Source organism: Gobio gobio (assembly GCF_949357685.1).
Source record: "Gobio gobio genome assembly, chromosome: 16".
NCBI classification, from domain to species: domain Eukaryota; kingdom Metazoa; phylum Chordata; class Actinopteri; order Cypriniformes; family Gobionidae; genus Gobio; species Gobio gobio.
This window is the reverse complement of record NC_137109.1, coordinates 42,679,740-42,702,015: the sequence shown is the minus strand read 5'-3', so window position 1 is coordinate 42,702,015 and position 22,276 is coordinate 42,679,740. Positions and strand designations below refer to the sequence as shown.

Genomic DNA, 22,276 nt, shown 5'->3' with positions numbered 1-22,276 from the left:
TTGTGTCCCCAGACAGACCCATCCTGTGTCTGGAGTGTCCCAACAGTCCTCGATCAGCATATTAATGAATCACTTGCAGTACTTTTAGAATTCTAATTAGAATGTGGAATATAATGTAAATGGAATTGAACTGGGTAACACTTTATTTTGATAAGAAAATTTGAGAAATTCTGTTTGACTATTAGTAACGTTGCACCAACATGTCGACTTATTCTACTAACCCTAACCATCTACTAATACTCAACTAATACTCTGAGAGTTAGTTGACATGTAAGTACATTGTAACCTTTAGTCAATTAAATGTCTAAAGGGGACCATCAAAACAAAGCATGACCTTAATCTGTAGTCTACACATGCATATTTAAAGCATTTCTCAAACACCTTTTAAACCCTCTATTTAACCGTCTGATTTTATTGAACTATTTTCCAAAACGATTCTCCTGCAAACGACCATAGATCTTCAGCTTTAGATCCCTGCGCACTTAGAATGAGTAACACATGAGGTTGAAATGTTCTTGACTCCAGGACATCAGACCAATGGACTCTGATTTCCTGTTGATGGACAACTGCACCCCTGCCCTGGCTGGTCCGAGCGCATTCCAGATCCCTTACCTCATCCGACAGAAGATCTGCAGCAGTCTGGACACCCCCTGTCCCAACGGAGCAGACTGGAGACTACTGGCCCAGAGACTGAAGCTTGACAGGTACATGTAGGATCTATTAGCAATAAGTAGAAGTTAGCATCCCTAAGATGGGGAATGGATCCTGAGTGGCGATATCTAGAGCAGATTGTCTCCGTGCGGTTCTGTACTTGCATATTAAATACAGACTTCCACAGGAAATTGCAAGGCAGTGATTTAATTACTGTCCCATTGAACTTCCCCAGGTAATGGAACATAATGGGCAGACTTCATTTGTCCAATAATGTTTACTTGCTCCAATTAATTACAATTTGAAGTATTGTGGTGTGTGTTCAATTAGCACACTAGCCCAAAACGATCCATTTTAATTTACTTAGTTAAGGAAAAGCATAGAATCCCTGCAGGTGGAACATTCGTAATGGTTTTGTTTTTTACTGTCACTGTCATCAGAAAATGTTGTAGGACTTGAAAGCAGCGCTACTAGTGAATACAACCCCCCGACTGTAAACCTTTTCTCACTGAGAACAGAGCGCCTGCAGAAAACAACACTTAAAGCCCCAGGCATTTGAGGTCCAGAAAAAGGCCGTTAGATCGAACAACCCACTTCAGCTTCCTTCGGGAGATGCATCTCGCAACATCTAATACTCTGCAAAAAGGGGTTGCTTTGTTCTTATTGATCAGCTTTGATCTGAAAGGTTCAGCCTGGTCAATGGAAAAGGTCACATGCAACCTGGGTTTTACCCTTTTAGAGGACTGATACCCACGGTAGATAATTCATCAAATGAAAATGCAGGGCTGCTTTAGTTCAGGAGTTAACAAAGCATGTTTTCTGAAGAAACGAGCATTCGCTCATTGGTTTAGTATATCGGAATGGAGAAGAGTAGAAAAATATTGTTTTATATTCCTCCATGTCCAGCTAATATGTCTCCCCGGACCAGTGTGCATAGATTTTCTACTTTCGCTTTGAATGGAGTGACAGTGAGGTGATATATTGGTTTTCAATGCAAGATAAGCTTCTTGATGTTTTATTTTATTTCAGGGAATAATAACTTACGACTCCCTTGCAATCCTTTATACAATGAAGCATAAACAATGCATTGTGAAGCAAATTCATTGCATTTCTAATTTAGCTTCTATTATATCTGGTTATAAGAGAAAAACAGAAGGCTAACCAAGTGAATCTCACAAAGAAATGTCCAGGCCATATTTCACAACAAAACCCGAATTAATTGTGTGTGTGTGTGTTCATGTTTTTCTATCCCGGTGGGGACTTCAACCCGAATGCACACAGACTCATGGGGACTCGTGTCACCGTGGGGACCAAAAATGAGGTCCCCATGAGGAAACAAGCTTACAAATCATACATAATGATATTTGAAGATGTAAAAATGCAAAACGCGGTGTGTGATGGGTAGGTTTAGGGGTAGAGTTATATACAGGGATAGAATATATACTGTTGGTACAGTATAAAAACCATTACGTCTATGTAGAGTCCCCACAAAGATAGTGAACCAGGTGTGTGTGTGTATGTGTGTGTGTGTGTGTGTGGTTCAGGTATTATTTTGTATTCTTTTGTTCTTTTTATATTTTGGTCTGTATAACATCTCATAAATCATACTAAGTGAAGTTTTTTGAGAATGCAAAAATGCAGAAAGTTTTCTGTGGTGGGTAGGTTTAGGGTTAGGAGATGTTCATTTGGAATTATATTTAGTTTAGAATACACAGCCTATTATAACCAATGTTTTTCATGTTTGTGTTTAATTTAGTATGCTATCTTGCTTACAGTTGTACTTTACAATTTAAATATTGTAAAGTAATATTTATGTATTTGTTTGTTTGCTTAAGGTCCATTGCGATGAGATTTATTTTTGGTAACACTTTACAATAAGGTTCCACTAGTTACAGTAATTAATTAGCTAACATGAAATAAGAATGAGCAAAACACATTTGTTACAGTATCTATCAATCTTTTTTTTTTTAAATGAGTTGATAAAATACAACTGTTAATCATGCCGGAAGTTTATGAAATAATAATATTATTAGAAGATACATCTGAATTGAATATTGTATTATTAAATGTTGAAATTAACACTAACCAATATTAATGAATGCTTTAGAAGTATTTTTTATTGTTAGTTCATGTTAACTAACATTAACAAATATAACCCTTGACCACAAAACCAGTCATAAGTCACATGGGTATATTTGTGGCAATAGCATTGTATGGGTCAAAATGATACATTTTTCTTTTATGCCAAAACTCATTAGGATATTAAGTAAAGATCATGTTCCATGAAGATGTTTTGTAAATTTCCTACTGTAAATATATAAAAAATTTATTATTAGTAATTGCTAAGTACTTCATTTGGACAACTTTAAAGGCGATTTTCTCACTATATTTAGGTTTTTTTGCACCCTCAGATTCCAGATTTTCAAATAGTTGTATCTCGGCCAAATCCATATCTCAATCTTCTGTATTGTTTCTCCTATCCTAACAAACCATACATCATCTGAAAGCTGAATAAATAAGCTTTCCACTAATGTATACATCTCAACACCCTTATGACCAGTGTTGGGGAAAGTTACTTTGAAAAGTAATGCATTTCAATATTGCGTTAGGGGAGAGCAGGGACGAAAGTACCATTTTTCAGAAAATCGTAATTTTAAAAGATGTTTTAGACCGAGATATATTTTTGCTGTGGCCAATAACTCACAAGTGTGGTCTATCAATAGCAGGTGGTATTTTGTACAAATGTAGAACGACTACAGTATAATTTCACTTTGAACATAAGCTGCACATTGTTACTTTTGACCCCATCAGGTGGGACGAAAGTAACACAACAATACAAGCTAGATTAGTTGGTGCTACTCTTGTTTTTATTAAACATACCTGACTATGACCTTGTTAATATGTAACTGCAAACATATTTTGTCCTTTATCTTTGCAAAAAAAATATTAAATTACATTTTCATTTTATATGTTAAAGTTCATCAAATGTTTCAAATGTAATATGACAGTACAAACTTGAATTGTTTAGATTATTTTTTTATTTGCAATGTCAATCTATTTGATATTTGACGTTTGACGTAGATGACGTTTTTTCTTCAACAGTATGAACAATATCAAAATTAAATTAAATTAAATTAGCATAATATGCATTATATATATAATAGCGGGACAAAAGTAACAAGTGTTACTTTCGTCCCGACAGGAAGTCCTGACATTTAAACACGATTTACTTTTATACTGAAAAACTCTGAAAAGACAAACCTTCAGGGTGTGTAACAGCACTAAATAACCCATAGATTGATCATTACTGTGACACATAAAACAAGAAACACAACTTGTAATTAGAAAAAAAAGTACCGCTTCATTAATTTACTTGCCGTACTTGAAAACTGCATTTCGGACCTAACCGTGGAAAACGATGGTGGAATCACATGATATTTAGCAGATCCGTCATGGGTTGTGTGCTGAACGTGCTGTCATAGCTTGAAATGCAAATGTATTCAGGGCTCGGAGAAAATCATGTTGTTACTTTCGTCCCGTGTTACTTTCGCCCCGGTTCTCCCTTACTCCCTTAAAAAGTAACTAATTGAGTTACTTAGTTACTTTTTAAGAAAAGTAATGCGTTATGTTACTTTTGCGTTACTTTTTCTCACCTGGGCTGGGCTTGTTTTTGTTTTGTTTTTGTTTTTATAACAAAAAAGTTATATTTTTGTGCAACGGTAACGACCTCTTCATACCAAAATTGAAATAATAAGCCCAAGGCTGAGGTAAAAATGCAAATTCACGCATGAACAGTAGAGGGCGCAGCTCTGCTGCCATTCTGGATAATGGTAGAATAGGATGCAGGAGAAAAAAGTTTTACCAATAAAAACAAAAAATCTAGTAATTTTCATCATCAGAGATCAGCAGCAAGACATTGGTAAATTAAATATAAAGGTAAATTATGCATAAAAATAGTTGTTTTATTTAACATTTAATTATTGGAGGTTTGCATAGTACTCTGATTTTGCATTTGAGTGATTTTATTCATTTTGAGGACTACAGAATCTTTATTGTGCAAGTGAGATAAATAAGTCTAGAACTACAATAACCATCATGTTCACACTAGAGGTAAGATCGGGCCTAAAAAATCCAGCCCGACCCCACCCGGGCCCGCGGGCATTAAAGCCCGACCCAGCCCGAGTCCGACCAATTAACTTGATTTGCAGGCCCGAGCCCGAAGCAAACCCGAAATGTCAATTTATCCCATAGTATTTTTGGCAGAAAAAAATGCAAGATTTCTTAAGGTTAAAATAATCTACATATTTTTATGATCATGATAAATGCATTTGCACAACGAAATAACGCTGGAACACGCACTCGCTTAATTACACGGAGAAATACTGCAACCCACTAGGCTTTAAATAGAATAATGCAAATCTAATAAATGGGAAAAGATATATGAAATTGTTATTTCTATAGTTTTGTTTAAACGAAATTTAAAATAAAAGCTTTAATTTGGTCTGAAAATGGAAAAGCTAACGAAATGTTCTAAGAGCAAGAACACAGAAATACAATAAATCTACATACATAAACTAGATAAATTAATAAAGAATAACATTCTTTATTTTAATGATTTGCATTGGAACACACAAAAAACAACCTGCTTTAAGAAGCATTGAAACAAAATAAATAGGAACATTTTCAGGAACACGCTTTTAGAATAAAAAAATCACACTATAGGTTGCTAACGTAAGAACAGACCTGCTGTAAAGAGTAATTTAACATAATATATAAATAGGCAAGCTAGATAAAATACAACATTACTAATTTGAATAAATAAGAACAAAATTAATGTGTTAAGACCATTATTAAAAAAATAAAGAACCAAACAAAGTGCGTAAATGCGTAAAAATAAGCCTACTAATAATTACAAATAACTCAAACAAGAAAGAAAACAAGAAAAACTATCATGTTTGAATAAAAAGCAAAAGCTTAGTGAATGTATAATACAAAAAATGTCAAACATGAACAAACAAATAAACTTTACAAACTGAAAGCTTTCAAAATATGAAAGCAAAGCGCCACACTGACTACATTCACCGAAGCCAACACAAGTTTCTGTATCATTTTCCACTATCAATTTGAAGCTTTTCCACACTTCACTCTTACCGGCGGTGCGTGTTTGCCTTTTCAATTCCCCTGTCTTAAGTTTATCCTTGACTTCTTGCTGCTCCATATCGGGGATACCTGGTCAAAATAGAATAGATGCGGAGGGACATGCGGAGGGAAGATTACATTCACGACACGTCTCGTGCACAAAGCGTGCTCTGGCTCTGCTCTTCCTGTTTAGTAGTAGTTATATAGCAATTACCATCGCATTCTCTGTTTTATCCAAATTATTTATTTATAACAAGTATTCCTTAGTTTAGTATACATTTTTATAAAAATATATTTATTAAAAAAGTCAGCGCGAAAGAAGCCCGGCCCGACCCGACCCGACCCGAACGTAATGATTGACATTTTAGTCCCGACCCGACCCTAATTTCGGGCCGGGTCGGGCTCTGACTCGGGCTCGGGCTTAAGGTCTTACCTCTAGTTCACACACAACGCCTCTGCACTTATTTTTCTCAACATGGGGGCAGGAGAGCTGTCAGTCAAATTAATGTGAAAAAGTAACTTGCATTACTTTTTTGAAAAAGTAACTCAGATATTTTGTTGTAAATTTGGAAAGTAATGCGTTACTTTACTAGTTACTTGGAAAAAGTAATATTATTACGTAACTCAAGTTACTTATAATGCGTTACCCCCAACACTGCTTATGACTGGTTTTGTGGTCCAGGGACACAAATGGAACGTTATTGTGAAGTTTTACCCTTTTCCCCAATTATTGAATGGGCTCAAACAAATTTTGCAACAAATCCTATATTAACTTCAACCTTTCGATTAAAATGTATAAAGGAAAATTAAATGCAAGACATAAGACTCATTTTGGATAAAAGTGCCTGCCAAATGCATAAATGTAATGCCAATGTCCCTGTACATCATTAATGATTATTTTGATAGTTTTGCATTATAAGCATCTTAACAAAGTATATAAAAATAATAACATGCGCACTTATACAACACAAGACTCGCTCGTCTATCCACACTGCACGATTCTGGATTCTGACCATTTCCTTTCCTCCGTTTTCCCTCCCTAGGCACATGAGTTTCTTCGCGTCCAAAGTGAGCCCCACATCATTGATTCTGGACTTATGGGAGACCCAGCACTTCCACAGCGGAAATCTCAATCAGCTCGCCGCTGTGATGGCTGAGATTGGCAAGCAGGAGGCCATGATATTCCTGGTGTCAGACGGGGAGTGCTGACACATTAAAACTGGAGCAGAGCGGCCGTCTCTGAGTGATGGGGTGGGGAAAGGACGCGACCCTCTGCCCACCCCTCCAGAGATGAGAAACAAATCAAAGAACAGGGTTTACCCACCTATATGAGGCCACTTCCCCAGTGAATAGGGAATAAAAGAAAGAGGAAAAAAACAAAAACAAGACCAGGCTCAGGAGGAACCTGGCTTAGATGTACTGTGACTGAGACAAATGCCCCTTACTCAGAACAAAAATCCATTTGTTTTGAAAATAATGGTGTATAGAAACTCCCAGATTCTATGATTCTGGTCCTGCCCTCAATCACTGACCAATATGTACTTTCTAATCTAACCGCATTTGTGTTAGGCACATTGATATATTAATATCAGACTGGAAACTAAAACGAATCGTTTTGAAAGATATCAAGTGGAAAATGTAGGTAAGGTGAATATTTTGCGAACGAATTCAGATTTGTGACGTGCATTTTGTAAATGTGTACCATTTAGCAATATGCAAGCACGCATATCGATGACGATTTCCTTTGGCCGACTCGTTTCTTACCTCACGAAGCATTTAAAAATTTTGAGCGTTTGCTAAATTTCAGGTCAAAAACATTAACGAAGTGAAACGTTTTTGGTGAGAGCCATCACTTGTTCCTCTGCCCCTGTGCACTTAACATGTCTGTTCGACTTCATGAAGCCATAAAGTCCAAAATTCACCTCAACGCAACGATACACGTTCTGATCCGGGTGGATAATCAGTAAATAAGCACAGGATTCTGTGGACGTTTAGCTGCTGATGAAAAGACATCTGGGATGGGTGATCAGGGACCTCAAACGTTCGTAACGGTTCCGAAAAACACGTTTGTTGTTGTTTTCGGCAGACTTTTGAGATCCGCTTTTTTCATGTCAATGAAACCCCCTTCAAGTCTAGAATGATGGAATCTTTTGAATTTATATTCTTCGTTTATAAAGGAGGAAGAACAAAAGCTCCCTGTTGGAAAGGTTTTCTTCTTTTATAAACAGAAAATGCAATACTACCAAATGTTTCATTGCTATTCTCCTTCATATTTAATGAGTCTATGTTTCTCTGAAAGCCATTTTGGCTCCAGGGCAAATTCTTATTCGTAGGAGAAAGAATATTTTTATCAACCCCTAAAAAGTGAATGCGCCATCCAAGAAAACTTTCTAAACTCCTCCATCACACGAGTGGTTTCTTTCTGCATAACTGTCACGGCCTGTAGAATGGCAACACGTCTCAGCCCCGCGTTTGGCGCCATGAATGTGCATTACACAGTTTGAAGATTGTCAGATTTTTTTTTTTCTCCGTTTTTGAATGTGAGAGTATTTCATTCCAAACGAAGGAGGTTTTGTGAGAAACTGTGGATCACAAATTGGCCACTTTCTTCTTGAGCAGTAATGACGGCCACGTCTGAAGAGATGATCGGAGGAGCCCGGCACATTCTCTCCGCAGCAAGTGGAAATACACAGGCCTGTTTCACTCAGCTAACAGAGAACTCAAGTTAAATGCCATATTGTGCACACAATGTTTGTTTTTTTCCTCCCCATGTTTTTTGTACCGTATGTTACCTTAAGGTTTCCCTTGGTGGTTTTCATGAATCAATTAACCAGTCAGCTATTTCTCTTTCTTCTTCTTTGTTTTTTTTTTTTATCTATGAAAGACATTGTCTTGTAGATAAATACTTTTCATATGACGCATCTCTGCGCAACCAAAGTGTATGAGCCATCTGGAGCATTTCTTTCATATCTATGCCGATTGTGATTTTTTTCCTAAATCCAACATGCATCTATTTTTCTTTCAAGATCTCATGACTTGTGCTAACTTTTCATTTGGAGCCTTTCATTGGTAAAACAATTTAAATGTTTAATACAGCACTTTGTAAAGTAATTGTAAATGATGATATTTTAATAACAAGCCAAAAAAGACAAGACAACTGACGTAACATTTGTCGAAGTATAACCTGTGAAGTGTTTGCCTACTGTTCATTGGTTATATAGCACTGAGTTCATTCTTTCTGCAGTGTTTGAGGTTTAGACTGTTTTTGCCATAAGTTTGTACACCGTCGTTTTGTTTCGTCCTGAGGCTGTTGGTTAGTCAATGCTTGGATTCCTACGAAATCGCAACTTAACGTCATGAGAAAACAGATGCACCAGTACATTATATTTCTGTCAGAGTATTTAGGCAAAGATTTGGTGCAAATATGATCAGATTCCTAACACTCAGGTTTACAAACAGTTCAGTTGAAACGGATAAGTTGCGCATTTCTCAACGTTCTTTATTGAGGGCGCAACGCATTTCTCATCAAGGTTGTTACTTCTCACTGACATAAAAATCATTCCAACAGTCTGTCGTTTTGAGCTCGCAAAGCAAAGTCAGCTTCTAACTCTGAATAAAGCAGATGCCATGATGTTCACTAAAAGATCCACCGATCTCTTTTCATGACTGTACATTTTGTCAGCCTCATTCATAGCTTTTTCTGTGTAAATGAATGTGCGAGTGTGCTATTTCTTTCCACTGAGTTTCTTTTTGAACTGAAAACCGTAGAATTGTGTACCTGTGAATGTTCTTCAATTCGACTTCTTAATTCAATGTTCCTTGCCTTTCTGCAAGTCAGAATGCTGTATTTATTACATGCCACAGCGCTTATGCAATTGTACAATTATTTTCTATTATTATTCTTTTTTTTTCCGGTAAAGTTACTTTTCATTTTTCTTGTCGATGTAAATTGTCGTCGATGATTTTGTGGTAATAGGAAGCCCTCTTCTGCAGAAGGTTTTCTGTACTTTTTGGACAATGATATGGATTTGTGGGTAGAATTTTGGAAATTCGTTTCTAAGTGCTTTCAAGTATTTACTTGGCCTTATGTATATATCTCTCTATGAAATTTCAGAAAAGGTATGTATAGTAATTGAACCTAAAATGGATGTAAATAAATTATATATTGTTAAAAGAGGAGTTGAGTGATTTGTGCGAGCACCCTCTACAATATGACACAGTTTAAAGGAACACGCGACTTTTTGGGACTTTAGCTTATTCACCGTATCCCCCAGAGTTAGACAAGTCCATATCATTCTCATCTCTGTGCGTGCCATAACTCTGTCTGACGCACCCACCGCTAGCCTAGCTTAGCACAAAGACTGGAGGTAAATGGCTCCAGCTAGCCTATTGCTCAATAAGTGACAAAATAATGCCAACATTTTCCTATTTACATGCTGTGATGTGTATAGTTGCATCGTGAACTAAGATCGACTGAAGATGAAAAGTTAAGATTTTCTAGACCGATATGGCTAGGAACTATACTCTCATTCCTGTGTAGTAATCAAGGAACTTTGCTGCCGTACCATGGGGGCAGTGCCTGCCAATAGTCCCCAGCACACTCTCTGTGCAAGCAGGTTGTCAGTCACCAGTGTTGCCAGTTACTTTGAAAACGTAATCTGATTACTGATTACTCCTTTAAAAATTAACTTAGTTACTTTACAGATTACTTGATTTTAAAAGTTACCAAGTTAGATTACAAGTTACTTTATTCGTTTTACATTCAGCAGTTGCCGACAACACCCCTGCCACCTCAACATAAAAATGACAACCATTTTTGCTAAAGGCCTGTACACACCGGGACGAATATTGCACGCGCTTATCGCCAGCGTTTTTCACACCCAAGCGATTTCCACTGGCGATGCGCCGAGTGAACGTGCACATTCAGTAGATAGCGCTCACGGTGCACAAGGTAGTGCTGCGGCACTTTACGCTTCTGACACTCGCTTGTCACACAGAAGAAGAAGAAGAGAGACAGTATTTACGTGCTTGCCAAAACGATAGATATATTATGTCTATGGCCAAAACCATTCACACACACTTTTTGCTAACTGGCAAGCAGCATTAACAGCTCATCTTCTTCTTTGTCTACTTACTACTTCTTCGTCGTATCAATGTGTGCTCGGCAAGACAGTTTTGTGCTTGAGCGCCACCAAGTCCTGTTTTGCGGTCACTTCAGCAGCTCCAGGCACGTGAACAAAAGCGGCAATCTCATTGGTCGGTCAGTTTTAAACGCACCGCGTCAAAAAAAAAAAACTAACCCGAGGCGGTTTTTAAAAAATGTGCTTTTATGCCTGGCGTTTTGCGCGTCGGTGTGCACACTCACAATGGCGCCCTTTGTTTAGTCACGAGGCGATAAACGCGCGTGAAAACACCGTCCCGGTGTGAACAGGCCTTAACACTCACTTTATTGGAAGTGCATTTTAACAGTTATGTTCAAAAATGTATCTTTACATATTAAGCTGACATTATTACATTTTTTTATTAAAACATGTTTTTTTTTCAGAAATATTTTTTAAAGACAGTCTTTCTTGACTTCACTAAATACTCTCCCCGAGACGCAAGAAGAAAGCAAAAATATATATTTTTTACTAAGGAAATTGACAAAAATAGTAACTCGCAGTTACTTGGATAAATTAATTTAATCTGATTACTGGTTTGGAAATAGTAACGCGTTAGATTACTCGTTACTGGAAAAAAGTTGTCAGATTAGAGTAATGCATTACTAAGTAACGCATTACTGGCATTAGGGCTGTGCAATTAATTGAATTTCGATTTTGGCTTCCAACGATCACCAAAATAGTACAATCGAGAAAAAACTTTTATTTTGCCATGTTCAGTTTTGCAAGAACACTCTTATTTTGTCTTGCGTTCTGAATGAAACGCGCACATCCCCCCCTCCCGAAGCCACAAACTCTCTCAGTTTGTGAGTCTCGTGTTATGCACACGAGACCCACAAACTCTCTCAGTTTGTGAGTCTCGTTATGCACACGAGACCGCTGGAATGAAAAAACTCTGTGCGAGTAAAGATGGCAGAAGGAGGGCAGTTACAGCAGCGTTTGGTGAGCAAAAAAGGCAAAACCAACTCCGTTGTCTGGGAACAGTTTGGCTTCGAGGAATCAGACGACGAGCAGAAACATGCTACGTGCAAGATTTGATACATGGTAGTGGCTGCAACGCAAGGGAACACCACACATTTGTTTAACCACTTGAAAATTAAACACAGAGTGACCTATGACAATCTAATAAAGAAACAAAAACTGAAGAGAGCAGGGGTGCCGTGTAAAAGTCCTTTTTTTTCCTTTATATTTTTCAAATAATTCTCTCTTTGTAAACTTTGTTCAATGCATGCGAGTGCTGCCATATTTTCGAATATGACCAATCATTTTCGCCGTCATCACCCGTGGTTTAGTGCCAGAAGACGCGAATGAGAAGTCGCGTGCGCTGTGAGAAAATCTGTCTCTGTGCACTCATCCGAAAGCGCGCACACGTCTCACAGCGCGCAAATATTGAGTTATCTTTCAAGTCTTGCTCTTGAACGGACAAACTCACACAAAACGTATGTCAACATCCATCTTGATGAGTATCCTAGCAGACATAGTCTGTATATGCCTTAAGTAAACTTTATACAGTCGAGAAAGACGACGCATATCCGAGCATTGGGTCTTAAAGGGGCAGTAGCCTTTACTGCTGTCTGTTTAATGTCAAACAACAAAAGACAAGGACATCACTCACTGCTCTTGATTGAATAGCTTTTGTAAGTTTAATAGGATTAATCTTTAATTTATGCACTCAAATATGCAATGTTATTTTACATTTGATACATTTCTGTACCTGAAAACTGTTAGACGTACCTGAAAAACAGAAACATGCTACGAACCATATTGTTGATCTTATTTATTTGTGGTTATCATTTTTACTTGAATACTTTTATACTTTGATTTGAATGTTATATTATTTATTTTAATAGTTCAAAAAGTACAACAAATGTTAGAATTTCAATTGAATTGTTGAAAGGTGTCTTTTTAATAAATGCAACACATTCCCAAAGTCATGTGAAATAATCGTGTTACATAATCGTGATTTCAATATTGACCAAAATAATCGTGATTATGATTTTTTCCATAATCGAGCAGCCCTAACTCGCATCACTGGTTGTCACATTGGTTATGTTGACGGAAGTTAGCCTATTTTCAGGCGCTGCGTAATATTGCGCTGCTGCACCCATGGTACGGCTCAAAGTTCCTTGATTATTACGATTATTATTACACATTTGTAACTATACACATCACAACACGAAAAAGGAAAATGTTGGCATTATTTTCTCACTTGTTGAGCAGTAGGCTAGCTGGAGCCGTTTACCTCCAGTCTTTGTGCTAAGCTAGGCTAGCGGGGGGTGCGTCAGACAGAGTTATGGCACGCACAGAGATGAGAATGGTATGTATGGACTAATCTAACTCTGATGGATACGGTGAATAAGCTAAAGTCCCAAAAAAGTCGCTGTGTTCCTTTAACAAAGTTTTCAAAAGGATTCAATCCGTAGCCTTCGCATTTGGAAAACCCAACCGCCATTCATGAGTCAGCACACAGCAACATGACTGCAGGTGATTTATTGACTAAGTGTCTCTAGAACAATGTATTTATAAATGATTTGCATCATCTGACACAGAAACCTCTGCACATGAATACAGCAGTTTGACACACACAATAGTTAAAGACTGCAAAGCTATAAAAAAAAAGGCACTTGATAGTTGATGCATAACAGCCAATACAAAACAAAAGTACAATAATTGAGCTGTTGGCTCAAATATACATAGCTTTCTAAGAGCAGGATATTGGAGTGTTGCATTTCTTCCAATTAGGAGATTGCGATAAGGGAATGAAGTTCCGGGCAGCATCTGGTATGTAGTCTCTGAAGAAGAGCCATTATGTTTGGAGGATGAGGTACTGCCCAAATGCCATAAGATTATGCACATATTGGTGATATCTAGAATCAGGAAACCACTGGCCAAAGCTCTAAATAACACCGCGAGCAAATACGAACAAGGGACTCAGTTACCATACAAGATAGCAGGATCCATTTGGGCCAGTGCAAACCGATTTTATGGCATCACGAGCCTTTCCTTAATTAGAACTCCCTGTCTGATTAGAACAGATGAATGTGGCATGTTTAGTATTGAAGTCATGTAGAGACCATTGGTTGGGTCAGAATGGAACGCATGCAATCATTGCTAATGTATTTCAGCGTAGCTGCCAGGGGCGTTTTATTCCTCTGTGGTTTGCCATTACCTTAAGTACCCTGGCACAGCAAATCAGGCAGAGCAAAAAAGTAGGCTGCACAGCATCTAGAGGATTGAGGGACCACTTTAAGATCCTGTCTGAGTGGATCACATGCTCAATGCTTTAGCCTACAAAATGGATCAGGGTATGACTAGAATGCCTCACTCATGGCACGGGAAATGCTTTGTCCTTATTTGTGACAGAAATTTGGCTGATAAATACACATCCGAGTGCAGATGAGATGGATGAAATGGTCACGTTTTACACCAAAATCAAAAGAAAACTACTTTCCCGTTTTTTTTTTTTTTCCCACACTGTGATAACATTTTCCTGATCATATCATTCCCTTTCTTTTCAATGATGATTTTCTTTCTTTTTTTAAAACACTATTAAAATGAGCATTAAAGGCAGTACAAATACTATGATGATGTATAAATACTTTAAATTTTTTATTTATTTATTTATTGCATTACAGTAATTAGAAAAAGACACAAGTAGAGAAAATGTGCTCAACTGTCATGGAAATAAAGTCAGTAATTTTTTTATATTCTTACAAATGGCTTCATTTTCTTTATGCAATATAAAACGGGGTGAAATATGACCAGTTCTTAAGAGATTCATTCAGATGCCAAATTGATGAATACTGAAACAAACCAATTCTATCTAAAATGTGAAAGTTAAGTGAGCTGTATAAGTAAAAACGTACAATATCTTTGGATTTACGAAGCACCATGAATACTGCAGGTTTGCTTTTGGAGGTGGAAGAGGGACAGCTAAGATACTTCATCCAAATGCCTTATCCATTCTGACATCTGGTATTGGTGGTTATAACCGTTCACAAGCCGTTTTTCCAGTTGAATGACTGGCATCGTAACACAGCAAAACTTGAGGCCAGTCTGTCGGCTTACTGTTGCAAGCTATCGAAAATTCAGATCCGTGCTTTGCTGGATGACACATACTTAGTAAATGCTGATCGAAGCGGGCTATAACAGCCGGTGAAAGCCAGCGGAGCTACTATATCCATCACTCTGTCAGTCAGCCATATGTTACAGGCTTCAAGTAAAGTACTTGGTCTTGTTTGGCATTGCTACAGACCTCCCAGTCTCCGTTCCGGCCCCTCCTTGAAGAACAGCAGAGCCTCACAGCGGAGTGAAAGCGTGGCTTTTACACAGTGGCTTGTCCTGCTTTGAAAAGAACGTCTTCCCCTCTAGATTGATTTGACAGACCTGAGGAGATTTAAAAAAACAACAGTGGAAATCAAACTCTTCAACAGGGCTATTCTATAGCTGTGATTCATGATTTGCTACTTGCTAGAAGCCAATAATATTAGGGGGAGAAATGTTTGAATTTAGAGAGCATTTGGGAGCAGTAAGTCAGTACGGGGTCAGTAAGATTCAGCAAGGATGCTTTAAATTGATCAAAAAAGACATTTATTTGAAGAAAGAAAATCTTTTGTAACAATAATTGTCATGTTCTTTTAAACTTTCTACAACTGTTTTTAACAATGATAAAATAAGAAATGATTCGTGAGCATCAAATCAGCATATTAGAATGATTTCTGAAGGATCATGTGACAAGCCTGGAGTAATGATGCTGAAAATTCAGCTTTGCAATCACAGAAATAAATTACATTTGAAAATATATTCAAATAGAAAATGGTTCTTTTAAATTGTAATACTATTTCATAATATTACTATATTAGTAATATTAAGACTTCTTACAAATCTTACCAACCCAAACTTTTGAACAGTATTAATCTGTCATGCGAACACTTTCAACATCAAAATGAACGTAATTGCTACCAGAGAACCACATTTTTGGGGACAATCTAAGCTAATCTTTATTTATAAACCTTAACCAGGGATGGGATTTTTCCAAGCTGAAAAGTATGACCCATGAGAATTGTGTAAATCGAAGTGACTGGTTACTGTATGATGATTGAAATTACAAAATGGCTTTAAATAAGCATGGACTGCCTCTGCGGGACACCCAGAGCATGTTAGCCAGGGTTCAAAGCGCCGTTTGAAACGGTGTTACTAGCCAGTTTCCTAGTAATTTTGACAATACATAGTTATGAGTAGGGCTTGACATTAACTTTTTTGCTCACCAGTCACTGTGGCTAGAGGTTTTCCAATGTTACTGGCCACAATTTTGACATTGAGGCCGCTGTCACTTTAAGATGTGACACACAGATCCATTATACCGTTACACGTGGGTTTTCTTTCTCAACCCTGTTCACGTTCACATAAAACATAACTGACAGTGTGCACATGAATACTCGCCAAGACTGATATTTTGACATTATTTTGCGTGTACTTGACTGTTTAAGCGCAATAAGGGCAGCAAAAATTAACTCAAGTTGGCTTTGTTCAAGCGCACTTTGGGTGCGAATGAGTAAAATTGTGCGCAATACACACAATCCCACACCGAAATTCAACCCCTGTAACAACAGCAATATTCATCCGGAGCAAATGAAATGAGCAAGTGACGGGAGGCGGGTTTGTGTGTCAACTCAGCTGTTGGAATCCACCCACATTTGGCGGGTTGGCAGGTGTTAATGTCAAGCCCTGGTTAAGAAAATGTGATATGGCGTAGTGCGATCGTCAAATCACAATTAGTGTAAAAAAATATATTGTCTGACATGCTGCATGTTTTAGAGTAAAGCACAGCACTGGGTTCATTTTCCGTTTCTATTCACGGTGTTATAATACAATATATTATTATTGTGATTATTAAATACCTGATTTTTAAAATTTTACTTTACAATAGTATGTATTATTGCAATAGCAAGAGATTTATTTGTCTTCGTTTATCTGGAACACGAGTAAGAAAACGTCATGCAAACACAGCCACTGTATGAATCTGAGAGAGAAATGTCTGGGTTCACAGTGGCTATTTCTTGATAGTGTTGTGTGGTTCAGAAAGTTTAAGATGGAGTTTCGGGACAGGTCCCAATGCATCAAAATGACTTACAGCACAGACAAAGCAAGTGTCATGCCAGCTGTAGCCCAGCGCCTCAAGGAAACGGTCCCCTGCATCAATCTTGAAGTCACAGCCATGGCATTTGGTACCAAACATCTTTTCATAGTCTGCAGAGAAAAACAAACCAACCAAAAAGGGCCTATTAAGACAGCGAGGAGGAAATGCTTGGTCAGAAACAGAGAAAACAAGGCAAGAAACGAAAGAACTGTCTTATCGAAGGGGAAAAGAAAAGGGATTACATTTTCTCAGGCCTCACATGCTCAGTGCGTGATAACAGACACTGGTCCAGATTCCTATATGGATTGCCCCAGTTTTACCCATTACAGAAAACTTAAAAGTTGCAGGCTTTACATCTCGTACGCAAGGTAAGTGGTTTAGAGCGCAATACTTGTAAGGTGCTGAGACTGCAGCTATTTTATCAACACTAGCTCTTTATTTCTAACAGAAACAGCTGCCCACTTGCTGCTGACACAAGACCGAAACTCTTCAAAGCTGTAAAGCACCAGAACTGCAATGCAAGCCTATTTACATAATAAAGACATGCACTCCCTTCAGATAGCTTAATGTCTGTTTATGTAAGATTAGGGGCCCAACAAATGTGACAATGTGATTAAGTGCACAACATAAATATAAATTAAACTTGAAAGGTGGCTGAATTTAGCAGCTTTCCACCACTCAGGAAACAAAACGAATGAACAAGCACAGTTTAACATATGGAAAAATTTTACTACTGAATTCAAAACTATTTAAACCGTGGTTCTCACGTGGGAATGTAGGTTTGAATCTGATCCCGAGCCCTTTCTCCCACCTGTTACTTATGCTACTTCTCATGGTTCCAATAAATAAAAGTGTCACAAGGTCGAAAATTAAAGGGCAGCTGTCTGAGCCATGGCCTAGTGGTTAGCACACAAACTCTAACATGACATGCACATTTGCACTTCGTTTCCTTTTAATGGCAGGTGGCAAACCTACTTGAAGGTCCATTTTCCGCCACTTACTGCATGACAACTGTGTGACAGCAGACGCAAGAAAGGTATATTAAAAACGGCTAGAGCTGACTAAGCTGTGGTGCTCATGTTGGCAGAACCGGTTTGAATCCAAATGTTTCCTGCTCCTCCTAATAGTTTTCAGTAGGGATGCACCGAATCCAGGGTTCGGGTTCGGATTCGGCCGAATATTGGGCTTTTTGACTGGGTTCGGTTTCTGCCGAACCTCAGAATTTATTTCCACCGAATCCGAACCCTAGGCTTCCACTATGCGCGCCCCGCTGGTGTGACGCCGCTGTTGAAAGTGAAAATGGAACTCATGAACAGAAAACGTGGCAGTATACTTTAAGTCAAAAGAAGGCGATTCAAGTTGAGCTACGCATTCAATTTGCAATGCCGATTTGTCTCGTGATGACAAGGACCCTAAACAACAGCCGCTGTTAAAACATTTGCATATGAAACATCCGAGAGAATACGAGTTGTGCATGAAGGAATCTACAGACAGCAGCCAAAATGTATTTTATTTTACCGTTCAAACAGTCTATAGATCTATAGATCAGATAAAATATAAATAAAATTAATTAGCCTAAATATATAGGCCTACACTAAATATTTTTCACTTAAATAATTACCAAATTAAGATGACAAAACAAAAATACACTGAATCCGTAAGCTTTGAAGAACCGGAATTAGGTAAATAGGTAGGTAATATACTATATATCTTTACATAAATACTATTCTCTTAAAACCATCATTTCGTTATTTTTACTAACCCAAATAATGATTCATCCGCTGCACGTGAGGGGGGAAAAATAGGTTCCTTCCACTTAAGAGTTGAGCTCTTTTTATTTTAATATATCTCTTTACATAAATACTATTTTCTACTTTTAAAAAAAATTACTTCGTTATTTTACTAACCCAGTGTTTTGTATGTGAAGCTGTTTCACGTGAATATTACCACAGGAGTGAAGCACAAAGCTTTGTTTAGTCTAGAAAGGAAATAATGGTCAGATAGCACTTTTTCATTCTGTTTTGCGATCTGGTCACTCGATTTTCCGTGAATTTGAACAATAGGCCTAGTCCATTTTATCCCAATGGACATCGACATCTCGTTTCTTTTCCCAAATCTTCACTCACGGCGCAGCCATGTTCGCAGGGGATTATAAACGTTTCTTCCTTTCGTTTGCTTATAATTAAGTCTATTAAAACTATTCACATCCTTTACTGTGGGAAAGTATAAAAAATACTGTAAGACGAATACCTTTTTACTTCAAATTTTATTTAACACAGTTTGTTCTTGTTATTAAACTTGGTAAGGCGCGTCAAGTTTGGTTTATTTGAATAGCGCATTTCACACACGCCGGTGATTTTAGTTTCGTTTTCTCTGGCAGTGAATAATCAAACATTGCCTAAATGTCTTGACCCTGTGGAAAATAAAATCCGCTCTTCAGACCGTTTACAACAAGTGTTGCTTTGCAACATCAGTAGAACATATGAAGATGAAGATATTCAAGAAGGTGTCTATTCAGTGTCCTATTCCTCTCAAAGCGCAGAGCGGTAGGCCTATATGACGCATCTTTGCGCGGAAATAGTATGAATCAAATATTTTTCTAATATTTAATAACGTTTTTGTTTTATAGGCTGTGTTGTTTCACTGACGGAAGTGCTAAAATAAACACATGCTTGGATGTTTCAGCCTCAAATGATTTCAAAATGTAGGCTATATATCTGGCATAGACTACAGTATTTAAAATAGCATATATGCATTAGTTACATTCTCAATTTAATTTACAGAGCAATCCCTGCTAAGTTTTTAGTTTAACTAATACTATAGAAGAGGATTAGTGTGTGTCGCACACAACAGACTCGCAACGGGGGCGTGGCATCACGATGGTGGCGCTCCATCTTGATGTCGGCACAACCCTAGCGTGCGCCTCCTGCGCTCTCCGTTGGGTTGTTCTTTGAAACGACAGAGGACGACTCGGGGTAAATTTTCTATAAACCATCATGAAATAGCGTCGAGAAGAACATACACGACAATGTTTACTTTAGTAAACTTGACCAAAACAGTTAATGGTCAATAGCATCCCTACACTGCTGTGGACTTTGTTAACGTCATTAATGTGTTTACTGTGATAATGGACTGCAGATGGGGAGTAGGATTCGGTATTCGGTTTCGGATTCGGCCGAATCTTAACCAGTAGATTCGGTATTCGGCCGAACCCCAAAAATCTGGATTCGGTGCATCCCTAGTTTTCAGGGTGTGTTCACGCTTGTAGTTCAGTTCCCTTGGTTTGGTTGATCTGGACCAAAATTACATAAATTTAGTCGTGGTGTGCTTAGCATTTATATTGCCATTTTAAAACCAAAATATTAAAGGGGCACTTCAGCGCTGGGAAGATGAATGTGTATTTAAACTGGGTCATTTATGTAGTAGAAATGTGAAATTATGTTTGAATTTGGTGCCTCCTAGACTGAGAAAAGACAGAAAATGTATTTTTGTCTCATGTGGATGAAAGACAACAACTCCCAGAATGCATTTGCTGCGCTGCCCAACGAGGCCACTCCCAAAGCCCCGGCTCCTGGTTATCACTTGCCCACCATGACACCGCCCCCACCGTAGTTTTGTTTTTCATAGTAATACAATCATTTCGTTCAGTTAGAGAATAAACACTACAATTAAAAACGGAACGTGTCTTTTCAATAAAGTGTGAGTGAGCCGAACGAGAGTCACGGCACAAACGCATCAGGGGTCAGATTTCATTCATCATGAGAGCGAAGAGCTGAGGTAAGCGCGCCAGTCATTCACGACGCCTGTCCAGTCTGGCAAGTTTTCAGATCGCATATGGAAGCTTAACTTTCATAAGAATTCATTGAAAAGTTGAAACACTCACTTTGCTCCACACCGCTCCGTTGTTAATGCCCAATCCGAACGGCCGTGCGCATTTACATTCTGTGAGTGTGATCTCTCCCCTGTTGGCGGGTTGATAACATACGGAACAGCTCCTTCTTACCGGGTTTCTACAGATAGAAGGCTTAAAGGGATAGTTCACCCAAAAATGAAAATTAGCCCATGATTTACTCTCCCTCAAGTAGTTGCTCCGTTTTTGAATTCCATAAGAAATGCATCTGTCCGTCAAATAACGTGCTCCACGCGGCTCTGGGGTGTTAATAAAGGCCTTCTGAAGTGAATTGATGTGTTTGTGTAAGAAAAATATCCATATTTAAAAATGTATTTAATTTTTTTCTATGGCTCTGCATCAGCTGTCCCTGCGCCATCACTTCCGGCGAATAAGGTCAAAATACAATACCGGCGCGATCATAGATATATACGATAGTTTCGTGTCTTAAGACATCAATGTGTCATCTGTGTGTTTTTACTCTCATCGCTCTCATACTCTAAAATATCCCCAATGACATGCATTATACGACTATCACACTGCAACGGTTGGAGTTAAAAATCTTAATTTGTATTCTACTGAAGAAACAAAGACACCTACATCTTGGATGCCCTGGGGGTAAGCAGATAAACATCAAAATTTCGTTTTTGGGTGAACTATCCCTTTAATGTTAATCGCTGAAGTAACCCTTTAATTATAAAGGTTCATTATTGAACCCTTCAACAACCCTCAAGGCACCGGGTTATGTTCACAACCTGATTGGTCAGCTTTTATTACATATATTTCACAACAGAACTTATCGAACATCCAAAACAATGCTGTGTGCTGGGCTAAACACACTCGTTGTATGTGTGTAGCCTAGATGGTATTTTGACCAGTTGAGAACTCATGAAGAGCTTATAAAATGTGTAAAAGAGTCAAAACTGGCAGGAATTTCTTAATCACACACACAAACAAAGGTCTGCTGTGAGGAGATGCGGTTCTGATCGTTTACCGAACTGTGATAGGCAACATCGCGATTATGATGAGAAAAAAAAAAAACGCACCAGAGTTCGCTTGGAAGTGGCCCGAGAACCATCTTTTCAGCGGTCTCTGTCCACTTGTTTGGTGCACACCAGAGTTTGGATGGCAGCGTTCACACTTATTCAAATGAACCGCACTAACAGAACAATCGCACAAGAGTTTGTTTTAATTGAACCAAACATGCCAAGTGTGAACTGTGAACACGCCCTCAGTCCTAATTCTCCCTAGTCCTATAAATTGGTCCTATGAAAACTTGTGTCAAGACAATTTAAAAAA

At 38.1% G+C, this 22,276-nt stretch overlaps 2 protein-coding genes across 6 annotated transcripts in view; one reads left to right on the top strand and one right to left on the bottom strand.

The window, feature by feature from the left end:
- Positions 1 to 9,960, top strand: part of unc5a (unc-5 netrin receptor A) — a 242,190-nt gene extending 232,230 nt beyond the window's left edge. Inside the window, exons 15-16 of the mRNA XM_079838885.1 lie at positions 526 to 704; positions 6,834 to 9,960. Coding sequence (XP_079695011.1) covers positions 526 to 704; positions 6,834 to 6,999 — 345 coding nt within the window. The 3' untranslated portion in view covers positions 7,000 to 9,960. The remainder of the gene's footprint in view (positions 1 to 525; positions 705 to 6,833) is intronic.
- Positions 9,961 to 13,423: 3,463 nt separating this feature from the next.
- Positions 13,424 to 22,276, bottom strand: part of pdlim7 (PDZ and LIM domain 7) — a 54,491-nt gene continuing 45,638 nt past the window's right edge. For all 5 annotated transcript variants that reach the window (XM_079838876.1, XM_079838877.1, XM_079838880.1 and 2 more), the window contains 2 exons: positions 17,083 to 17,198; positions 13,424 to 15,335 (listed from right to left, as the gene is read on the bottom strand). In XM_079838876.1, coding sequence (XP_079695002.1) covers positions 15,249 to 15,335; positions 17,083 to 17,198 — 203 coding nt within the window. In that variant the 3' untranslated portion in view covers positions 13,424 to 15,248. The remainder of the gene's footprint in view (positions 15,336 to 17,082; positions 17,199 to 22,276) is intronic.